This window comes from Oreochromis niloticus, linkage group LG3 (assembly GCF_001858045.2).
Source record: "Oreochromis niloticus isolate F11D_XX linkage group LG3, O_niloticus_UMD_NMBU, whole genome shotgun sequence".
Classification (NCBI taxonomy): Eukaryota; Metazoa; Chordata; class Actinopteri; order Cichliformes; family Cichlidae; genus Oreochromis; species Oreochromis niloticus.
This window is the reverse complement of record NC_031967.2, coordinates 15931485-15950431: the sequence shown is the minus strand read 5'-3', so window position 1 is coordinate 15950431 and position 18947 is coordinate 15931485. Positions and strand designations below refer to the sequence as shown.

The 18947-nt window shown below is 38.6% G+C and overlaps 1 protein-coding gene and 2 long non-coding RNA genes across 3 annotated transcripts; all 3 read left to right on the top strand.

The window, feature by feature from the left end:
• Window positions 1-1233: 1233 nt before the first annotated feature.
• Window positions 1234-7258, top strand: LOC100699880 (uncharacterized). The gene is made up of 5 exons (XM_003458707.4): window positions 1234-1386; window positions 3673-3758; window positions 3858-3908; window positions 4011-4217; window positions 6252-7258. Exons 2-5 carry the CDS (start codon window positions 3695-3697, stop codon window positions 6458-6460), a joined length of 531 nt encoding a protein of 176 aa, XP_003458755.1. The 5' UTR covers window positions 1234-1386; window positions 3673-3694; the 3' UTR covers window positions 6461-7258.
• Window positions 7259-8724: 1466 nt separating this feature from the next.
• On the top strand, window positions 8725-10889 carry LOC112846448 (uncharacterized). Its single transcript, XR_003219410.1, has 2 exons — window positions 8725-8891; window positions 10060-10889. It is a non-coding gene; the product is annotated as an uncharacterized LOC112846448 (long non-coding RNA).
• A 1047-nt stretch (window positions 10890-11936) lies between these two features.
• LOC112841678 (uncharacterized) lies at window positions 11937-17221 on the top strand. The gene is made up of 5 exons (XR_002060319.2): window positions 11937-12309; window positions 12921-13019; window positions 13102-13152; window positions 13727-13882; window positions 14555-17221. It is a non-coding gene; the product is annotated as an uncharacterized LOC112841678 (long non-coding RNA).
• Window positions 17222-18947: the final 1726 nt, after the last annotated feature.

The following is an 18947-nucleotide window of genomic DNA, read 5'->3' as shown; positions in this document are numbered from 1 at the left end:
GCCATAATCTCTCCAGCATGTCCTGTGTCTGCCCTGCCATCTCCCTGCAGTTGGACATGCCTATAGGCTGATGCCTGAACATCCTCCACTGGCTTCTTTCATGTATGTGGAGGAGCATCGGTTCTATTCTAGTCCCGTGATACGAGTCAGGAGGAAGGAACGCCACAAAGCAAAGCTGAGCAGACTTGGGAAGGCCACAAATGATTTTTATGTAACAATATGACATTTTAAAAATATACATATATCATATACATACATATACAATACATAATTTTCATAAATAAATGAAACTAAAAACATTTATAGTAAAAAGCTCGAATTAGCAGTTTGAAATACACACCGTAATTCAATAACAAATCGGACTTAACCTCTATTTTTATCTCGATGGTCAGACCGAGCGGTTCGGATTACAGACCGTTGCAGACAGAGAACCAAAACACAGTTCGCACTCCTTTTATTTAAAATCATTCTATCTTTTTTTTTTTTTTTGGAAAGCATAATTAAAATCAAAGCATTAAACAGCACTGCGCTCATTTCTTTATCGGTACATATATGAGTGCATGTCCGGTGACATCACTGGGAACCGTAAAGGTGAATCATTTTTAAAAGCATTTCTTCTCATTAGATTCAAATCTTTCTTGTAGCATTACTACACATTACAATGCTTACAAAAAACAATGCACATATACGTGTATTGCTGATATTCGCAGAGCTCCACTCTGTTTAAATGCAAACAATAAACTTTTGAGAAGAACAAACGGCCCATTCAGCTTTTATCTGCCCTCATTTGACAGCATTTGATTATCAGGACAGCTGCTATGTGTGAGCAGCTGCTGTAAGAAGTGAAGGATCTCAAACTACCATGACCATTGCTTTGAGCAGAAAAATAATTTCACCCTAATGACACCCTTAGTAATTCAGCCTTATTTGCGTTTTACGTCACAGTCGTTCCTTCTTTCTCAAATTTTTAACACCAGTTTAACATATTAGCCTGGAAAAATAAAAATAAATACATTTTGTAATATATCTTTGAAAATAGTCCAAAGGAATGAAACTTTCAGAAACCTTTTTTTGAGCCATTTTTTTAGGCCGGTGGTATGAAAAGAACAACAGTCTAAAATTGTATTAATTGTTTTTCAAACTGTTTTATTTAAGTATTGAAGCGTTTACGTCCTTCACAGTCATTTTGAAGCTTATCATTAACAACACCCATTATTAAACCGGATGTGTGTCAGAGCCTGTCACCTCTCGCCTCTTTCACAATCAGCTGACCGCGTGAGCTTATTTGTACGCGCGCTCCCTAGAGGCGGAGGCTTTGCATCCGACTAGGTGAGGCTGTCAGAGACGCGAGCAGCTGGCAGGAGGTGAACTCGGAGTGAGCACAAGGTAAGAGATTTAAAAGGGAAACTGTCGTTCATTTATTTAAACACAGAAACTCCTTTTCCCCTCCCTCTCTCGTTGTGTTGACTTTTTGTTGTTGTTTGAGAGCTCGAGAGACGACACGCGCTTCGTGTCTGTGTCCCACGCAGGCGGAGACGCTTACCGTCTTGCGAACTTAAAAATTAAGGCGAGGCTGCAGTTTAACGTTAAACGTGCTGGATAGGGAACATTATAGAGCGTGTGGGGGGAAATGGTTTTGAAAGCAATTGCGTCACTTTGCTAGGAACTCCGTAAAGCAAGTCAGATGCTGTTAAAAGTTTGTTCAACAGGATCACATGCTTTACATTTTTCCCCTGCTCGTGATTGTGTCTGCGTTCTCTTTTTTTGTAATGTGGAGCACGAGCTGTTTCCTTGCCTCTGCTCTTCCAGTAATATTGGTCGAACTGGCTTTGTAGTGAATGCAGACACACCTCTCCTTCTTCCCCTTTATCTTCTTCACCGCAGTTCAGTGGATCCAGTTTCCACACAGATTGAAGCCACTGTGTTCACCGCGTTTAGTCACATTTTCTGTCTGTGCTCATAATTGAGAGCTGCAACATAAACTGCAAAAAAGTAAATTGAATTTAGGCCAATGTGACCTGCTTTGCTATTAAAGGACCCTACCGCAGATGGGAATTTGTTTGATGAGAGATGGAGTCCAGCTGCAGTATGGGAAATGTAGTATTCATTGTTTTGGACTCTCTTCTGAGTCTCTCCTGCTTTATAGAAGAGACACACTTGATAGCTGGAAACATGCCCATGAATTATAAAGTGGGTTATCATAGCTACTAATGCACAATGCCATCACCTTTCATTTACAATGAAATGAAATATCTTTGTGTCTAATTCGATGATTGGAGTTTTGGTCAGTAATTTCATTTTTTGTTTAAAGCTTCTCAATTAATAAAAGTTGCTTTTTTTTTTTCTTTTTTTTTTAGCAATGACACTGAAATATTTGGGAGGTTTCAGTTGACGGTCTATAAATATTACAAAAATGTAAAATAGCTCTGTAGCATTTTGCAAGACTCAGAGGTGACCATTTAAGGTTTTTTTTAATCAGTTACATCTTATTGAGCGCTCAGAGAGCTTCAGTGTGGAAAATGGCTCCTCTGTGAAATAAAAATATTGCTGTCGGGGAAGAACAAAGAAAGGAATGAAGTAAGAACACTGCATATTTAACCTCCAGTACATGCCCGCCCATGCCACAGGGCTGTTTAGCCTCGCCACATTTGAACCTGTATCGTATCCAACTGTCCTTTTGGTTTTGGTTTTTTGGGGGTTTTTTGTTGTTGTTTTTTCTGTGTTAAAATGAGTTCAAGAGTATGTCATACAAAATAAATGCAAACTTTGACACACTTTGCAAACAAAAACAAAATAACAATATTATACATACCACACCGGCTGCCTACGTCATTGTCTGACAATGTGGTTGACGTCATATTGTTTACATACTAAAATAATATTTCAGACGTGCCATCTCACTTAAAGTTAGGGTGATTTACTGTTAACAACAATGTCTCACTAAAAGTTTCATCATCATCTCCTAATGCTAATGCTAGCTGCCGCTCTGTTAGTGAATTTGGCTTTCAGATTTGATATAATCTTCATGTCTTAGATGTACAGTATGTTGTGACTGACCTGGTGTTTCATCAGATTAGATGTGCTGTGTTGCCATGACAATATTTTCTGAGAATCTTGTCTGAGACAACAATTGAGACTGTTTGTGGCTCACCACCGCTGCCACCATCCTGTGTATTTGTTCTTCTTCGACACATCAGAGGAACTCTCTCTTTCTTCCTCTAATCCTGGTACCAGTCCTTGTGTTGTGGTACCAAACATCTGTTGCAGACTGATTTAGTAGTACCCTGAAAAATACAGAGTTTGGTATCCAATCCTAGTGTGTGTGCTGCCGGGAAGCTGTTGTACTTAATCACATTGGGGAAAATAAAAAATAGGAGTGGTGGATGTTCATATGCTAAAATTGGGTCGTTTTAGGCCTTTTCTCGATGTTTGATAACCCGCTTGATGACCTGACAAACCTGTAGGTTAGAACTCACAGGAGCCTCAGATGAAGGAGGAGCTCAGACAAAGATACAAATTTCTTGTATTGTAATCAGAAGATTTGTTTTGTTTGTTTCATTGTCACCGCCTTTTCTGGCTGCTCAAAATCACTTTGCACAACTTCACTTTAACCTTTAAAAGAATCTGAACACTTTTGCTCTCACCAGCTCAGCTCTTTATCTTCCTCCGCAGGTGAAAAAACTCATTAGGAAAAATGGCGAGCAGTAACCTTCTGGGACGCATCCGGAACCATCCTCAACCCCCAACACCCGCACTAGGTAAAATCTTGCGATATTAATATCATGAACACTGGTGTCATTTCATTTCTGTAAATATCGTGTGAAGAAACTGAGTTCACTGTTTGATTTTTCTTGCAGCGATTACAAAGGTGATTTTGTGCGGCATGCCCATTGCTCAGATTGCTATTGGTGAGCTCCATACGTACTTACTTGAATGAGTGTTCACAGTTGTTAAAGTTTCCAGGCAGCTCAGATTGTTCTTGTTTTAATCATCCTCCTTGTGTCCACCAGGGACAATATACCTTAATGAGTGTCCGCGTGAGCACTACATCCCCATCTATCTGATAGTGGTGGGAGTCTTTGGCCTGATTCTGTCGTTGCTCTCCTGCTTGCCCTGCGCCAGGGAGTCTGAAGAAGGCACCTCCAACCCTCTGAGCACAATCTGCACAACCTGGAACTCACTGACATCTGTCTTTCTCTTCTGCTGGTTTATCGCTGGTGAGTTAAAAAGTAAAGGAAGTCACCTGTTTCTGGTTGGCTGCCTGTTAAAATTGTGTAAATACAATCATGGTCATCGGACAAACCACCGGCATAAATTCACACCAAAGAGATTAAACATTAACGGCTCTCAGCACCACAAACAGAACAGGCAATGTTTACAGTGCGCTTCATGCAGCTTTTATGGTGGAACATTTCTATTATACACCACATTAGTTTCAGCTCAATGACTCTCCAAACACCAAACTGAATGTATTAAAAAGCCAGCAAAAAATATATGGTGCTGTGTTAAGTGCTCTCCCCTCATCGTGTCACGTAGATTTATCATAGCAGACACTGAGTCTTATGTACTCAGGGTGGAGGATTTCCTGTCTAATCATTAAAACTTGTGACTCATAAATACACTGATATCCCGCACTAGCACAGCGTGAAAGAAGCTAGCCGCTATGAAAACAAGGAGTACAAGCTCAAAGACATGGATGTCAATTAGGCCTGTAGTCTTTAGGGTTGAGTGTTGATTGATCGATATGCTCTCTATTCTCATTGGTCAGAAGATCAATAGCCATTATTCTTGGCAGAGGGAAGAGGAGATCAGTCTGTATATGAATGATGGATGTAGCTTCCAGCTTTTAAATGTTTAACCAATGGAGAAGTGCCTTAAACCTGCATGTGACCACTGTGATGTGACCACTGTGATGTGACTATTCTGGTTCTAAAAATACTTAAGGTTGTGCAAAAGTCTCTGAGAAAATGCTCCGCAGCTTCCTCATTCTCTCACACTTCGCGATAGCCTTATCGCCCTCAATTACTGGTATTGCCTGGGTAGGGGCATCGAAACGCCTCACAAGAAGGGATATAGGAAGTAAATTTAGTAAAATTATGTTAGAAAATGATGATGGTGGTGTAGGACTTGGATTAATCCATGTCTGGGAAACTGGGCCTATTTTTCAGAAGTAATCTGGAACGATCTAATAAGATCAAGACAGGACATTATTTAAAAAAAGGTTGTGAATTAAGAATGTTAAAGGTGATCACAGTAGATAAACTTGAACTCATTAAGGACTTAAATCTATCCATAGGCTCTCAGTGTTTGCTGCTTTCTGTCAGAGCCAAAAAGTGCAGAAAATGTGTCACCTGATGTTTTCAATCATCTCATTTTGGTCACGTCTCTTTTGCTAGCTGACATCACCAGTAGTAGCTGACTGTATCTGTCTTAATTGTGGCTTTTGTGGTAGTGCAGTTATTTAGGTCATGCAGTACAGTGCTTCTGAGTCATGATAAAGTAAGTGAGGTAAACTTGGTTGTGGATAAAATAGTGAATTTCTTGCTAATTAAATATTCCCCAAAATAGCTGTTTAATATCAAACTTCCATCCATTAAATCTGGTCATCGTTATCAGGCTCGCAGGGGGCTGGAACCTATCCAAGCTACCATTGGTCGAGAGGCAGGGTGCATTCTGGACAGATCTTTCGTTTGTCGTGGGGCGTTAACAAACTTCAGGCAGTTAATTAGGAATCTTTCTCATTTATATTTTTTTTTATTTTAGCGCCCCCTGCATCCTAATGAAAATGCTGGTAATCTGAATTTGATCATGTTTGAAAGTCTGTACTTGGATCAGAGTGAGCCTGTAAGTTCTGTTTTGAACAACCAGGATAAAAGTGAGCTGGATTAGATACACATTATCCAGAGAAGGAAAAAACTGGACTACTAAAACCAGATCATTTTTGAAAAACTGTTCACATGAGCATTAAGGTACACCAGGGGGAGAATGAGAATGTTGTAACATGCAAGGGCCACTAGGTGGCAATATATGGCCGTTTTAATGGATTACTACACACACAAACCCCTGAGAAGTACATGTAACATGAATTAAGGTAATTACAATAGTTATCTAAGCTCAGTGAGGCTTCAAGTGTTGCTGTGCACATCCTGTCAGCTGTCAGGCCTTCAAACACTAAAGTCCAGCTATGTGCAGAGAGATCAAGCAATTATTATTAATTCTTCACTTCATTTGTTTTCCTTTTCTTTTTTTAGGTAATGTATGGATCTACTCTATTTATCAGCCCAACTACACCAAAAACGCAACAGATGTGAGCTCCTACTGCAACAAGACCCTTTACCTGTTTGCCTTCTGGACCACCACTTTGGTTTACATCCTGATCGGTTTGTTTTTCGTGTGCGGCTTCTTGGTCCTCCTCTGCTTCTGCCTGTGTGGCCGCGCCGATCCCGACGACGACGTGTAACGACTTTCAGAAACGATGACGGTACTGGACGCACACAACGAATATGCTGCTGATGCAAATATGTTTACTAATATGTTGTAATAAAAAAAAAAAAGCAGCAGGGTAAGTGTGTGATGTGTCCGTGCATCTTGTGTTGAAAGATGAGCATTTTCTATACCTCTGCAGCAGCTACTGTTTACAGGAATTTTATTCTGAAATCAAGAAGATCACTGGTGTTTAAGAATTTGTACGAGAGCTGATTCCAATAGCAAAAATATGTTTTACTTTCCTATTTGTTTCCATGTTTGTCCCAGAAAAACACGTCTGTTATAAATGTGAGGAGGGTTTTTCTCACAAGTATCTCAGCTCGTCATTAAACTCTTTTAGTGACGCTACAGATAAATATCAGCCACCGACATCGTTTACTGCCATCCTATTTGCTGATAAACGCCCAGCATCAGTCAGTGTTCAGCTGATACATCTGTGAATCTGTAGATGTGCTGTTACATGATGAGCCACAAATTTGGGGTTATTGAGTGTACATGATGAAATTAAAAAGTCACTTTGGTAATGGTGTCATTCAGGGAATAAACAAATACTAAAAAATCCTGTGTAATGCAGTTTTTCATACTTTACAATTCTGTAAAGTGTAGGTTTGTTTTCTGTGGAAACCAACACTTCTCTCTGTTTCACTGTTCAAAATGTAATCACAACATTAAAGTCTGTCAGAGGTTTATCGCTGTAAGTTATGGATCATGAATCTTGAGATTAGCAATAAAAGTATTTTGTCATGTCAGGAATAAACATGAAAGACAAGAGTGGGAAGCTTTGTGTGTCTAATCGATTTCATCTGAAAAGCAGAAATTCTGGACCAATAAACGGTATCTATCTGTGCACCCAATCGCACAATGGACGATAAGGTTATTTTTTTTTTTTTTAGTGTATCTGATCTTTAAAATTTGCGATCGGCACTGTCTCAATATCGAAGCTTATTTATTTAAATATCTGTTTCTGTGCAAGAGGGCGATGGTTAAGGATTGAAGAGTACACCTCTATAGTTATCTTTCTGTTAAAAGGGATTTTTTTTTCTTTCCGCTGTCACCAAAGCACCTGCTCATAGGGGTCATTGGAGAAGAAAAAAAGATGTACTGTTTTTACCTGCAAAAGTTTTGAATTTAATTCCAAGCATTTCCAGGTCAGTACTGAGACCGTGGAAACAACCAGGGCTGGACTGGTAATCTGGCATGCCAGGCATTTTCTGCGTGGGCTGACGTGCTTTTTGGGCCGATGGGTAAATTGCTCAACACCACTTTTGCTGTGTTCTCACGCACCTTACAGAACAGAGTTGCGATGAAAAGCTAAAAGACAAAAAGTAAAATTAAATGCAGTAAAATGTGTCAATTAACCCGACATGCTATCTGTCAGGGCTGCTGATGCTGCACCGTCAACAGTAGTACCAGCAACAACAAGTAACAACTCCTCACAGTCACAGCAGTCTTCAATTTCAATATCAATAATCAAACAAAAAAGAAATGCATTGAACTATTTATTTGAGCAATCATGGTGGGTCACATGTACCACAAATGTCAGAGCCAGTTTTTTTCCCCAGACAAACCCTTGAAACTACCACAGCTCACCGAGAGATTCATAGATTTTTATTTTGAGCTTGGCCTAAACTATGAAGACATTAAATCAGTGCGTTGCAGTACATGCATTTTTATATAAGTGGCAGATATCTGAAGAGAGATCTTGGTGTAAGGAGACGCACTCATCACAAGGCATACTTTGGTTGAATTCATTGACAACCAGCCGCAGTACTCTGGACTGTTTCACAGGTACCGATGAAAGTACAAAAAATGCAGAACGCTGAATGTTTCAGTGTCCTTACCACGGCAAGGCTATGTAGGGACATGGCTATGGGCTCAAATTGTGGTCATAAATATTTTGTACTTCAAAAGCCTATTTGTGTACTGAGTTTTGTAGTCTTGTAAACCAAAATATGTGAAAATTTTATGTTTGTGCATCTACAGATGAGAATTTGTGTTTGTAAAAAATATTTACACGACTTACAAATTATTTTGCTATGGTCTGCTTACAGATACAAAGCAAAGAACTACGTGTAAAACTCTGCTCTCAGGTTCCCTGGCTGTGTGTGGATTTCAACTTACAAGTACAAATTTCTGACCAGATTTTTTCTTCCTTTCAGCTGATTGGTCAATGTCATGTCAATCACAAATGTAGTTATCCAATCAGAGAACAGATGCGTTTGGCTGTTGGAGGGGTGCTGCAGTCCAAGCCATAGAGAAATCTAGAGGGATGATGATGTTGCAGGAGAGAGCCAGCTGGCTCAACCTGACAAACCTGTCACAGAGGGAGAAGGAGGACATTTTGGACATGCCGATTGTGCCGAACTGCGTTTTCGGGACTGCTCTGGCTTCCATGCAGCAGAAGTGTGAGACGAGAGAGGATGATGAGGATGAATTAGGCCGGTAGTCTTTAGGGTTGCGTGTCTGATTGATCGATATGTTCTCTATTCTCAATGGTTAGAAGATCAATAGCCATTATTTTTGGTAGAGGAAAAAGCAGATCACAGTCTGTATATGAATAATGGACGTAGTTAACTTAATTTCACTTCTTAAAAGTTTAGCCAAAACAGAAGTGCTTTAAACCTGCATGTGACTTCTGTGATGTGACTACTACTAAAAATACTTGTCATGGTCCAGTGCTAGTCTGTGGTTTCTTCTTGGTTCATGTTTACTGGTGTGTTGGTTTCTGTTTTGTATTACTTGTTCTTAGGTGTTGGTCCCTACGCTCATCGTGTTACTCTGTGCTCCCTCCGTTTGGTGTCCAGTCATCCCTGCCCATATGTTTCCTCTGTACTCTGTCAGTATCGTGTCTCTGAGTTCAGTCAGTGTATTTCCTGTTTTACTTTGAAGGTCCGTGTCTGATGTCAGTGTGTTCCTTTTGCGTCCTCCCTGTCTTGTCACGTTAATTAGGTTCAGTCGTGTGTGTCTCCCTCCTGTGTGCGGTTTCCTCGTTTCCCTCTGTGTATATTTAGTGTGTGTCCGTCGGCGTATACATCGCGTTTCATTCTCAGTGTCGCCCCTGCTTGCCATGCCCTGTGTAATATCTGCACTCCGTCTCCTGTAAGGATTTAATAAGATTAAGACAAGACGTTAATTTAAAAAAGGTTATGAATTAAGAATATTAAAGGCGATCACATTAAAGACTTAAATCTATCCATAGGCTCTCAGTGTTTTCTACACCTGTCTGTCGTAGGGCGTTAACAAACTTCATGCAGTAAATTAGGAATCTTTCTATTTATTTTTTTTATTTTAGCACCGTGCCGTATTTTAACAACTGTGCCTATGAGCATTAAGTTATACCAGCATGAGCCACTACGTAGCATTATATGGCTGTTTTTATGGATTACTACACACTAAACCCCTGAGAAGTACCCTACACTGTCTAAACTCAGTGAGGCTTCGAGTGCTGCTGTACACATCCTGTCAGCTGTCAGGCCTCCAAACACTAAGGTCCAGCTTATGTGCAGAGAGATCAAGCAATTATTATTCATTCTTCATTTCATTTCATGTATTTTTTTTCTTTTCTTTTTTTAGGTAATGTATGGATCTACTCTATTTATCAGCCCAACTACATTAAAAACGCAACAGATGTGAGCTCCTACTGCAACAAGACCCCTTTACCTGTTTGCCTTCTGGACCACCACTTTGGTTTACATCCTGGTTGGTTTGTTTTTCTTGTGCGGCTCTTTGGTCCTGATGTGCTGCTGCCTGTGTTGCCGTGCTAATCTCGACGACGATGTTGTGTAACGACTTTTGGAAGCAATGAGGGGACGGGACGCTGCCGAAGCAAATATGTTGGAAATGCGTTCTAAAAAAATGGCAGGGTAAGTGTGTGATGTGGCCGTGCATCTTGTGTTGAAAGATGCAACCCTTTCAGTAGATTCTCAATTGAAATTCTACTGTTTTCTCCTTGATGAGCATTTTCTAAACCTCTGCAGCAGCTACTGTTTACAGGAATTTTATTCTGAAAATTAAGAACCTACACAGATGTTTAAGAATTTGTATGAGAGCTGATTCCACCAGCAAAAATATGTTTTGCTTTCCTATTTGTTTCCATGTTTGTCCCAGGAAAACACATCTACATTATAAATGTGAGGAAGGTTTTTCTCACAAGTATCTCAGCTCGTCATTAAACTCTTTTAGTGACGCTACAGATAAATATCAGCCACCGACATCGTTTACTGCCATCCTATTTGCTGATAAACGCCCAGCATCAGTCAGTGTCAGGATTCAGCTGATACATCTGTGAATCTGTAGATGTGCTGTTACATGATGAGCCACAAATTCGGGTTATTGAGTGTACATGATGAAATTAAAAAGTCACTTTGGTAATGGTATCATTCAGGGAATAAACAAATACTAAAAAAATCCTGTGTAATGCAGTTTTTCATACTTTACAATTCTGTAAAGTGTAGGTTTGTTTTCTGTGGAAACCAACACTTCTCTGTATTTCACTGTTCAAAACGTAATCACAACATTAAAGTCTGTCAGAGGTTTATCGCTGTAAGTTATGGATCTTGAGATTTGAAATAAAAGACTTGTATTTTCTCATGTCAGGAATAAAAATGAAAGACAAGAGTGGGAAGCTTTGTGTGGCTAATCGATTTCATCTGAAAAGCAGAAATTCTGGACCTACACGCTAAACGGTAGTTATCTGTGCAAAAAGCTTTAGACCCAATCGCACAATGGACAGTAAAGTTATTTTTAGTGTATCTGATGTTTAAAATTTGCAATCGGGCACTGTCTCAATATCAAAGCTTATTTATTTAGATGTCTGTTTCTGTGCAAGACGACTATGGTTAAGAATTGAAGTATACACCTCTATACACCACTCTGTGTTAAATTATTAGTTATTATTTCTCTGGCTTGGCTCGCTTCCACACCCTGTGTTTGTCCAGTTTTCTCCCCTGAACCCAGCCGGTCACAGCAGATGGCCGCCCCTCCATGAGCCTGGTTTTGTTGGAGGTTTCTTCCTGTTAAAGGGGAGTTTTTCCTTCCCACTGTCGCCAAAGCACTTGCTCATAGTGGGTCACTTGTTTTATCTTTGTACCTCACAATATAAAGCGCTTGTGATTTGGCGCTACATAAATAAAATTGAACTGAAAAGGGTTAGTGTCTGTGAATAGTCAGTTGCCATTGACAACTGACTAATCTGGACCATTGAAACCACTGAATAAGAGCCTATTATATATCATGATTTAAAAAAAATCTAATGAATGATGATAAACTAACCATTTATCTGCCTAGCCAGTTTAGGGAAAGTAATAAAGCTAAGTGTTTTACAATCACACTCGTTCAAACTCTTTTAAATGGGTTGGCTCATATTCAGTGCAGTTCTGTTTGGTATGTAGAATACACCTTTCATTATGGGAAAACCTTTAAATTGCCCATGTTGTTGGTGTCACAAAAGGGAAACAGTGGAGACTGTGATGATTTCATGCAGGAAACACCAAAAAGCATAGAGGCTTGCAAAGTGAAGGGCTGGGGTGGCAGTTTTAGCAATTTTATTTATGAGTGGAGCCTCAGTGAAGAGGAGGAAACTGTTATTTAGGTTTTTTCTATAAAATAAATCTGAGAAAACTGTGATAGACTAATGAAATATTAGCAGTAATACATTGTAAACAGATGCCAACTGCAGTTAAACTCCAGAGGAAGTGCTTGCAAATACGTGGCTTCCTGAGGACACAACTTTCTGTTTCATCACTAATCCTCCAGCATTGTTGTTTTGGTGGCGCAGGCTTCTTCCTTGATACATCTTCACATCTTTTTTCAGTGCACCTCCAGGTAAACACGTTTCCTTATACACAGAATGAAGGTATAACAATTTTTATGCTACTTGTACTTGTGCATACTTTTAATGCCAGTTAAGAACATCTCTACATGCTTATCAGTACATGACGCTCAGTCTTGTGTGTCATATGGTGGATTTGTTCGGTGTTTCATAATACATCCTGTATTGTACTCTTTTATATTTGCATTTATGTTTAATAGGCTATTTACAATAAGTACTGTCCATTAATTCTCTTCTCCTAATCCAATCCAGAGGGGCTGGAGCCTGCATTAACTAAATGTTACTTTAAAAAAAGAAAAGAACCAAAATGTTCAAATAAATTTGTTATTTGTTTTGTGGTAGACTTCAAATGGGAGGAGCCACTTTATCAGTGTCCTTCAAAGGAAATTTAAAAAAAAAGGTTTTTATGTTGTTGGTGGTTACTAACATTTACATATACAAAAGAGCCAAAACAAACAAACAAAAAAACTGGGTGTCTTCCACAGCAGAAAGGTAATGCCTGATTTTATTTTCTGTTGGGGGGGGGGGGGGGGGGGGGGGGGGATTAGGTGGTTGCTCATTCTGTAAGACTGTATGGGTAGTAAACACTTCTCTTCTCTGGCAGACTGATTTTTTTCATTTTCCTGACAAATAAAAACAACTGGACTATCTGGATCTGTGCTGGTGGAAGTTGGCATAATGGCAAAACAAACAGTACCAACAGGTAAGAGAGTGCTGTGCAGCACATCTGCAGCTGTTGAGCCGTCTCATTTGTGATTTTAAAAATCTATTCTGTCTCCCTTCAGTTTGCATCTTATTGGTTTTATTCGTCACAGTCTTTGCTCAAGTGATAGTTGGTAAGTGAAAGAAGCAGCACATACAGACTGAATTTATCTGAATATATATTACCAGTGCATTTAGCATATGTTATTTTTATGATATTATTAATAGATTAGTTGCTTCACATACAGTTGCCAGAGCTAACAGAGCCAGACAATAGAAAATGGCATAAGTATAAGAATACCATAGCTTCCCTTTATGCTCCTGCACTTTAACTAATGATGATGTCGAAGAAGGTGTCTTTGTCCTCTGCAGCCTGCATTCCAAACAAATTAGATACATAACATCTGAGACTACCTCTCAGCATCAGTAAGACGTCCCACACATATTGACACATATTGATTGTTTGCTCCACACTTTGTTTGTTAGGATCTGATTGCTCAAGAAAGCAGAAGTTGTAAAAGCTTAACAGTTGAATTAAGAAAACTGCGACTCTGTGAGTGAGCCCTTCACTGTGTCCCCAACAACACACCAGTGTAGACTAGATCAAATAAACAGTTCCTGAGAAAAGCCAGAGGTTTATAATAAGATAGTCATCAAACAGGTGACGTGCAAGCAGTTCTGGTGATACTTTGTCTTTGTGCCTAAAAGGTGGGAATTTCTACAACGACTGTCCAGGAATTCCCTTCATCCCTATTTATCTTTGTGGAGCCTTCTTTACCTTCATTGCATTGTGCATATGTGGGTCATGCAACCTGCCTTGTTTGTCCGTGACCACCCTCTTCTTCATTTGCTGGTATATTGCTGGTAAGCTTTAAGGGTTTTACTCAATTTCTAACCACAGCAGGTGGCTCTTGAAAAATAACATGAAGCCTGCACAGCAGAAAATACCAGATTAAGCAATCAACTAGTAGATTAATATGACAGAGAAAGAAAACAAAAAGCAAAACTAGAAGCATAGTTAATATAGGAATTATTCAAGTAACCAAGTGATAACTTCAGTTTCAGAGTCTTGGCTTTAGGCGGCATCAGTGAGTATGGAGAGCTTCAATTTTAGGTAATAGAACCATTTTTGGTAGACAGCACTCACCAGCTGTTCAATCCTAAACCTAAACCTGACCAGTTTACTCTGGAAATGGACATTTTTAACATCAAGGAGACTTTAAATTGGCAAAATAAAGAACTAATTAAGAAAAAATAAAATACTAATTCAAGTACATCATGGGATTAAAGGAGGAGTTTAAATCGCTTGTTTCCAGCTGTGGATGAAGGGAGGTACTGCACCGAAAAAAAGATAGATAAGAAAAATAGAAATAATGAAAGCTAAAAATGACTGGCTTCATTGCAGAGATTGTGTTTGTTCTCCTCTCAAGTGCCCGAAATATATAACACTTATTTAATTTAATTATTTAATTATTTCTTTAATTGATATTGTACCAAAACCATACATTTTCTGAGATCTCTCTCTTATTTCTGCAGGTAATGCAGTGATCTACAGCTATTATGAACCAGACTACAGCTACTGCAACAAGACACTCTACCTTTTTGCATTTTGGAGCACCAATCTGACCAACGTCTTACTATTTATGCTTCTCTGTTGTTGCCATGGTGAGGATGAGGCTGAAAATAATATTGATGTTCAAGTATAAATACACACAGAAGGTCAAGATTAGTGTGTATGCTGTCTAATGAGTGTTTTTATGGGAAATTATTAATACAGCAGCACTGATATTATGATTTATGTGTAAAATGCAGGATTTAACATGTTTATGTTTTTGTAAAAATGCTTTTGACATTAGCATTAACTTGAGCTTTTGATTGATTATTATTACAAATACTATTTTCAGCACTTGATTACATGTGTACATAAAACAGGTTGGTTGATGCTTTTCTGCCTCACTGAGCCACTGGCAGCTCAGTTATTACAAACTCGAGATTCTCAAAGGTACAAAATGCACCAGGGAGAATATTTATTTCATAGAATGCTGCAGCTGAAAAAAGTTTATTCTTCAGTGGAATTGTTAGTTAACTCCAGTGCTGTGCAAAAGTCTTTAGCCGCCCCTCATTTCGGTTTAGTTTGTTCAGAAAACGGGAGGTGCCGAGTTTTTTGAAACCTGTGAAAAGACATTCATGGAAATACAGTGTACACTGAAAGGAACAGGTCCAAGGAAGGAACAGTGGTGAACCAGCGACAGGGTCATGGCCAAGGCTTATTGATGCATGTGGGGAGTGAGAGCTGGCCTGTGTGGTGCGATGCAGCAGTCGAGCTACTGTAGCTCGAAAAACAGCAGAAAAAGTTAATGGTGGTTCTGATAGTTTGTTGCACGTGGGGCTTCATAACCGTAGATCAGTCACAACGGTCACGTGAGCATCAGAGCTGGACCACAGAGCAAGGAAGAAGGTGGCCTGAGCTAATGAATTGTGTTTTCTTTTACATCACGGGCCAGGTGCATGTGGGGAACACCTGGCACCAATATGCACCATGGGAAGAAGGCTAGCCATCACAGGCAGTGTGCTGTTTTTAGGAAATGTCTTGTTGGGAAACCTTGGGTCCTGTCAGCCATGTGGATGTTACTTTAACAAGTACCACCCAATCATTATTGCAGGTCATGTAGACGCTGTCATGGAGACAGTCTCTTTCACTTCCTTCAGGATAAAGCGCCCTAACACAATGCAAAAATGGTTCAGGGTTGGTTTAAGGTGTGGACTCCTAATTCCCTAGATCTCAGTCAGACCTGAAGACCTATTGCACAAAAAAACTAAAAAAAAAAAAAACACTAAAAAAAACAACAACAAGATAATCTGGCTGTTTGGAAGCAAAATATAGATAAATGAGGGGGGTCTCAAGACTTTTACTTAGTGCTTTATTAACAACAGAAGTATAGGATTATTGCAGATAGTACCTGTATTTAGCCTGTTAATAACAAATATTCAATAAAAGCACCACATATCCATATTAGGACAAGTGATCTTCCTTCTATATGTTAATGATTTTATTTACTCCTCTAGTATTTTATATAAAGTAATGTTTGCTAATAATACAAATCTGTTTTGTCTCATGAAAACTAGATAATCTCCAACATATTATACATTTAATAGGTTATTGTTTGCAAAAATGTAAAAAAAAATGTAAAAAGTATCTGTATTTAACTCAAACAGAAACTAGAAAAATGTTGACAATGTACGTATCCAGATAAATGGTAGTGTTATCAAGAGGGTAAAATTTGCAATATTTTGGAAGGTTTGATGACTTTGTGACTTCCAAGAGGCAAATTGATGGTTTTATGAAAAAAGTTTCGAAATATGTTGTTTTATTTTTTAAAATTCAGAAATTGTCCTGAATGTGAATTGTTGTGATAATTACATGGTGGAATATGTGTCCGACTTATTTTAGGAGATTGCAGACGTTACAAAAAGAGTTATATTTAGCTGTATCATGGTCCAAGGTAGCTCTCCCTAATCCTCTTCTTCATTATAGACTTCTGAAGTTGTTTAAATATAACATCGTTCATAATGCCCGTGTAATGCATAATGTTTTGTTTTGGTTTTTTAAGTGTCACTCTCCAGATGTCACTGGATTCATGTTATCTTTAAGGTATTCTTAAGATGTTTGACTGATTTAGGTTAGTTGATGATGTCTTTTGGGAATCATATAGATAGATAGATAGATAGATAGATAGATAGATAGATAGATAGATAGATAGATAGATAGATAGATAGATAGATAGATAGATAGATACATATACATGTATTTCATATATAGTCCACATTTACCAATTATTCACAAATCATTATTTCACAAATAACTGGGTCATATTCATTATCATGTTTGAATTTGTATTTTAGTTGATTTGTGTTCTCTGTATTACTGCAGGGTCTTTATAATATAAAGCTCTTTCAGGCGACTTTTGTGATTTAGAAATATATATATTGAAATGAATTGAATTCAATTGAATTTAATGTGTGATGTCACTTTATTTGTAACAACCCCAGCCAGACAATGGCTAAGCTTTCTGACATTTTTGCATGTTTTTATTCATGTTCAGCCTTAAGACGCCTTCCTTTTCCTTAATAATATTATTATTCATCTACAGGACAGATGAATCATAATATGCTCTAATAAAAATATATATATAAACAACAACAGATATGTGCGTTATTTCACAAATGTGTACACTTGGACACGCGCACACACAACAAAAGAAGTCTAGCATTATCAGGATGTACATAACAAATTTAGACACCTCATCGTTAAATAAACTTAATTTTACTGCATTTAAAACATCAATAAACATCTCCTTGTTTTTGTTCAATCTTATTAAAACATAAAAACTTTAAGTTACAGTTACACTGTACCTGACTTTCAGTCAAGAGAGTGAGTTAGAAAACACTCATAAGGAAGTGCACCAAAATTCCCATTATGTTAAAAAGTACAAATGGTAAAAACAGCTTACCGCTCCTTCAAAATGGGAGGAGCATAATTATTAATATTAGTTGTCACAACTCCCATAGTGGCTGCTGTCGTAAAAAATCAGCCTGCTAAAAATCAATCTACTCGCCCCTCGTCCTCTTGGGGGCGCTCTCAGCTCGTGGGCTCACCTGCTCACAGAGTTCACCAGCGACTTCAGTGGACATTGGAGCCGTCTGTTAGTGTGGAAATTGCACAGGTAAAATGTATAAAATGAAAAGGTGAACATGGTGTTAATTTGCAGCTGTACCTGACTGATTGAAGCTTTCACCTCAGGAACCACAGCGAGGCGTAGCAGGTAAAACAGCTATCAGGATGAAGGTGTTTGACAGATATGCAAAAAACAAAACAAAAAAGAAAATAAAGAAGATTCATTGATCTGTGAAAGTGAGACTGAGGAAGAAAAAAAGCTGTGTTTAGTTCAGCTAAACACTGATAATCCCACTTTGACTCAGCCAAAATCAAGTCCTTAAAGTCACAAACCACTTCAAGAACCTGTTTGAAGCTCAGATCATCTCTAATTGGTTTGTTGAACATTACACGTACTTCACTCCGGCAGCTCTGAAGGCTGGTAATAGCAAGATACAACTGCTGAAGCAGCCAGAGGGTCTTTGTGCTGTTCTGGTAGATGTGCCGATCTGCTTCTCCTACATGATTTGGTCCGTTGGCTTATATTTTATTGTAAATTTCCACATGTAGCTTTTGCAATGAACCAAAGATAACAGACCTGCAAAATGTCAGATGCTGAAGTTTTAATCTTAAGGACAGTTTTGTTTTTTCCACAGATATGTAGTGACAAACACAAGAATCACAATAGAATATAACAGAATAAAGTTTGCCCACATATACTCTTGAGTGATATCCTATTCTTAATATATTTCATTTAATATGATGTCAGCCCACCCTTTTCCTTTTATAACAAAACCCCGACACCCTGAAGCTGTGACATCAACTCTGAGTGGGTTTTAGATAGTTAAGCTAGTGCGTCACGCTCATAGCGTCTTTATATTTCTATTACTGTACAGACAGTCGGAAACCTCTCAGGATGATGCTAGCTAAGCCAACGCGATTTCAGTTTTGTTAGCTAATGAGTGAAATGCGAAAGTAAGCCATTAAACAGGAGTAGCTACACTGTATACGACTTTGTTTGTTTGTTTGTTTGTTTTTCTCACCTTAATATTAGCTTTTAGTAAACCTCTTCCACCCAACTTAAGGTAGTTAATCTGCGGCTCGACATTCAGTTAAACAGTTTATTTGGCATTGAACGCTACACCATCTGACAAACTATGATATGCAACCAAATTTGCGCTTAGTAACTAATTCTGTTTCACCAGCATTAAGGCCAAGGGCGTAGATTTGGCATGGACGGAAGGGACATGTCCCCATCAATATCCAGCGATTATT

Coding starts and splice junctions, on each gene's coding strand:
- LOC100699880 (XM_003458707.4), top strand. CDS start 3,695: ATGGCGAGCAGTAACCTTCTGGGACGCATCCGGAACCATCCTCAACCC. Junction 3,759..3,857: donor ACCCCCAACACCCGCACTAG/GTAAAATCTTGC, acceptor TTTTTCTTGCAG/CGATTACAAAGGTGATTTTG. Junction 4,218..6,251: donor CTTCTGCTGGTTTATCGCTG/GTGAGTTAAAAA, acceptor TTCTTTTTTTAG/GTAATGTATGGATCTACTCT.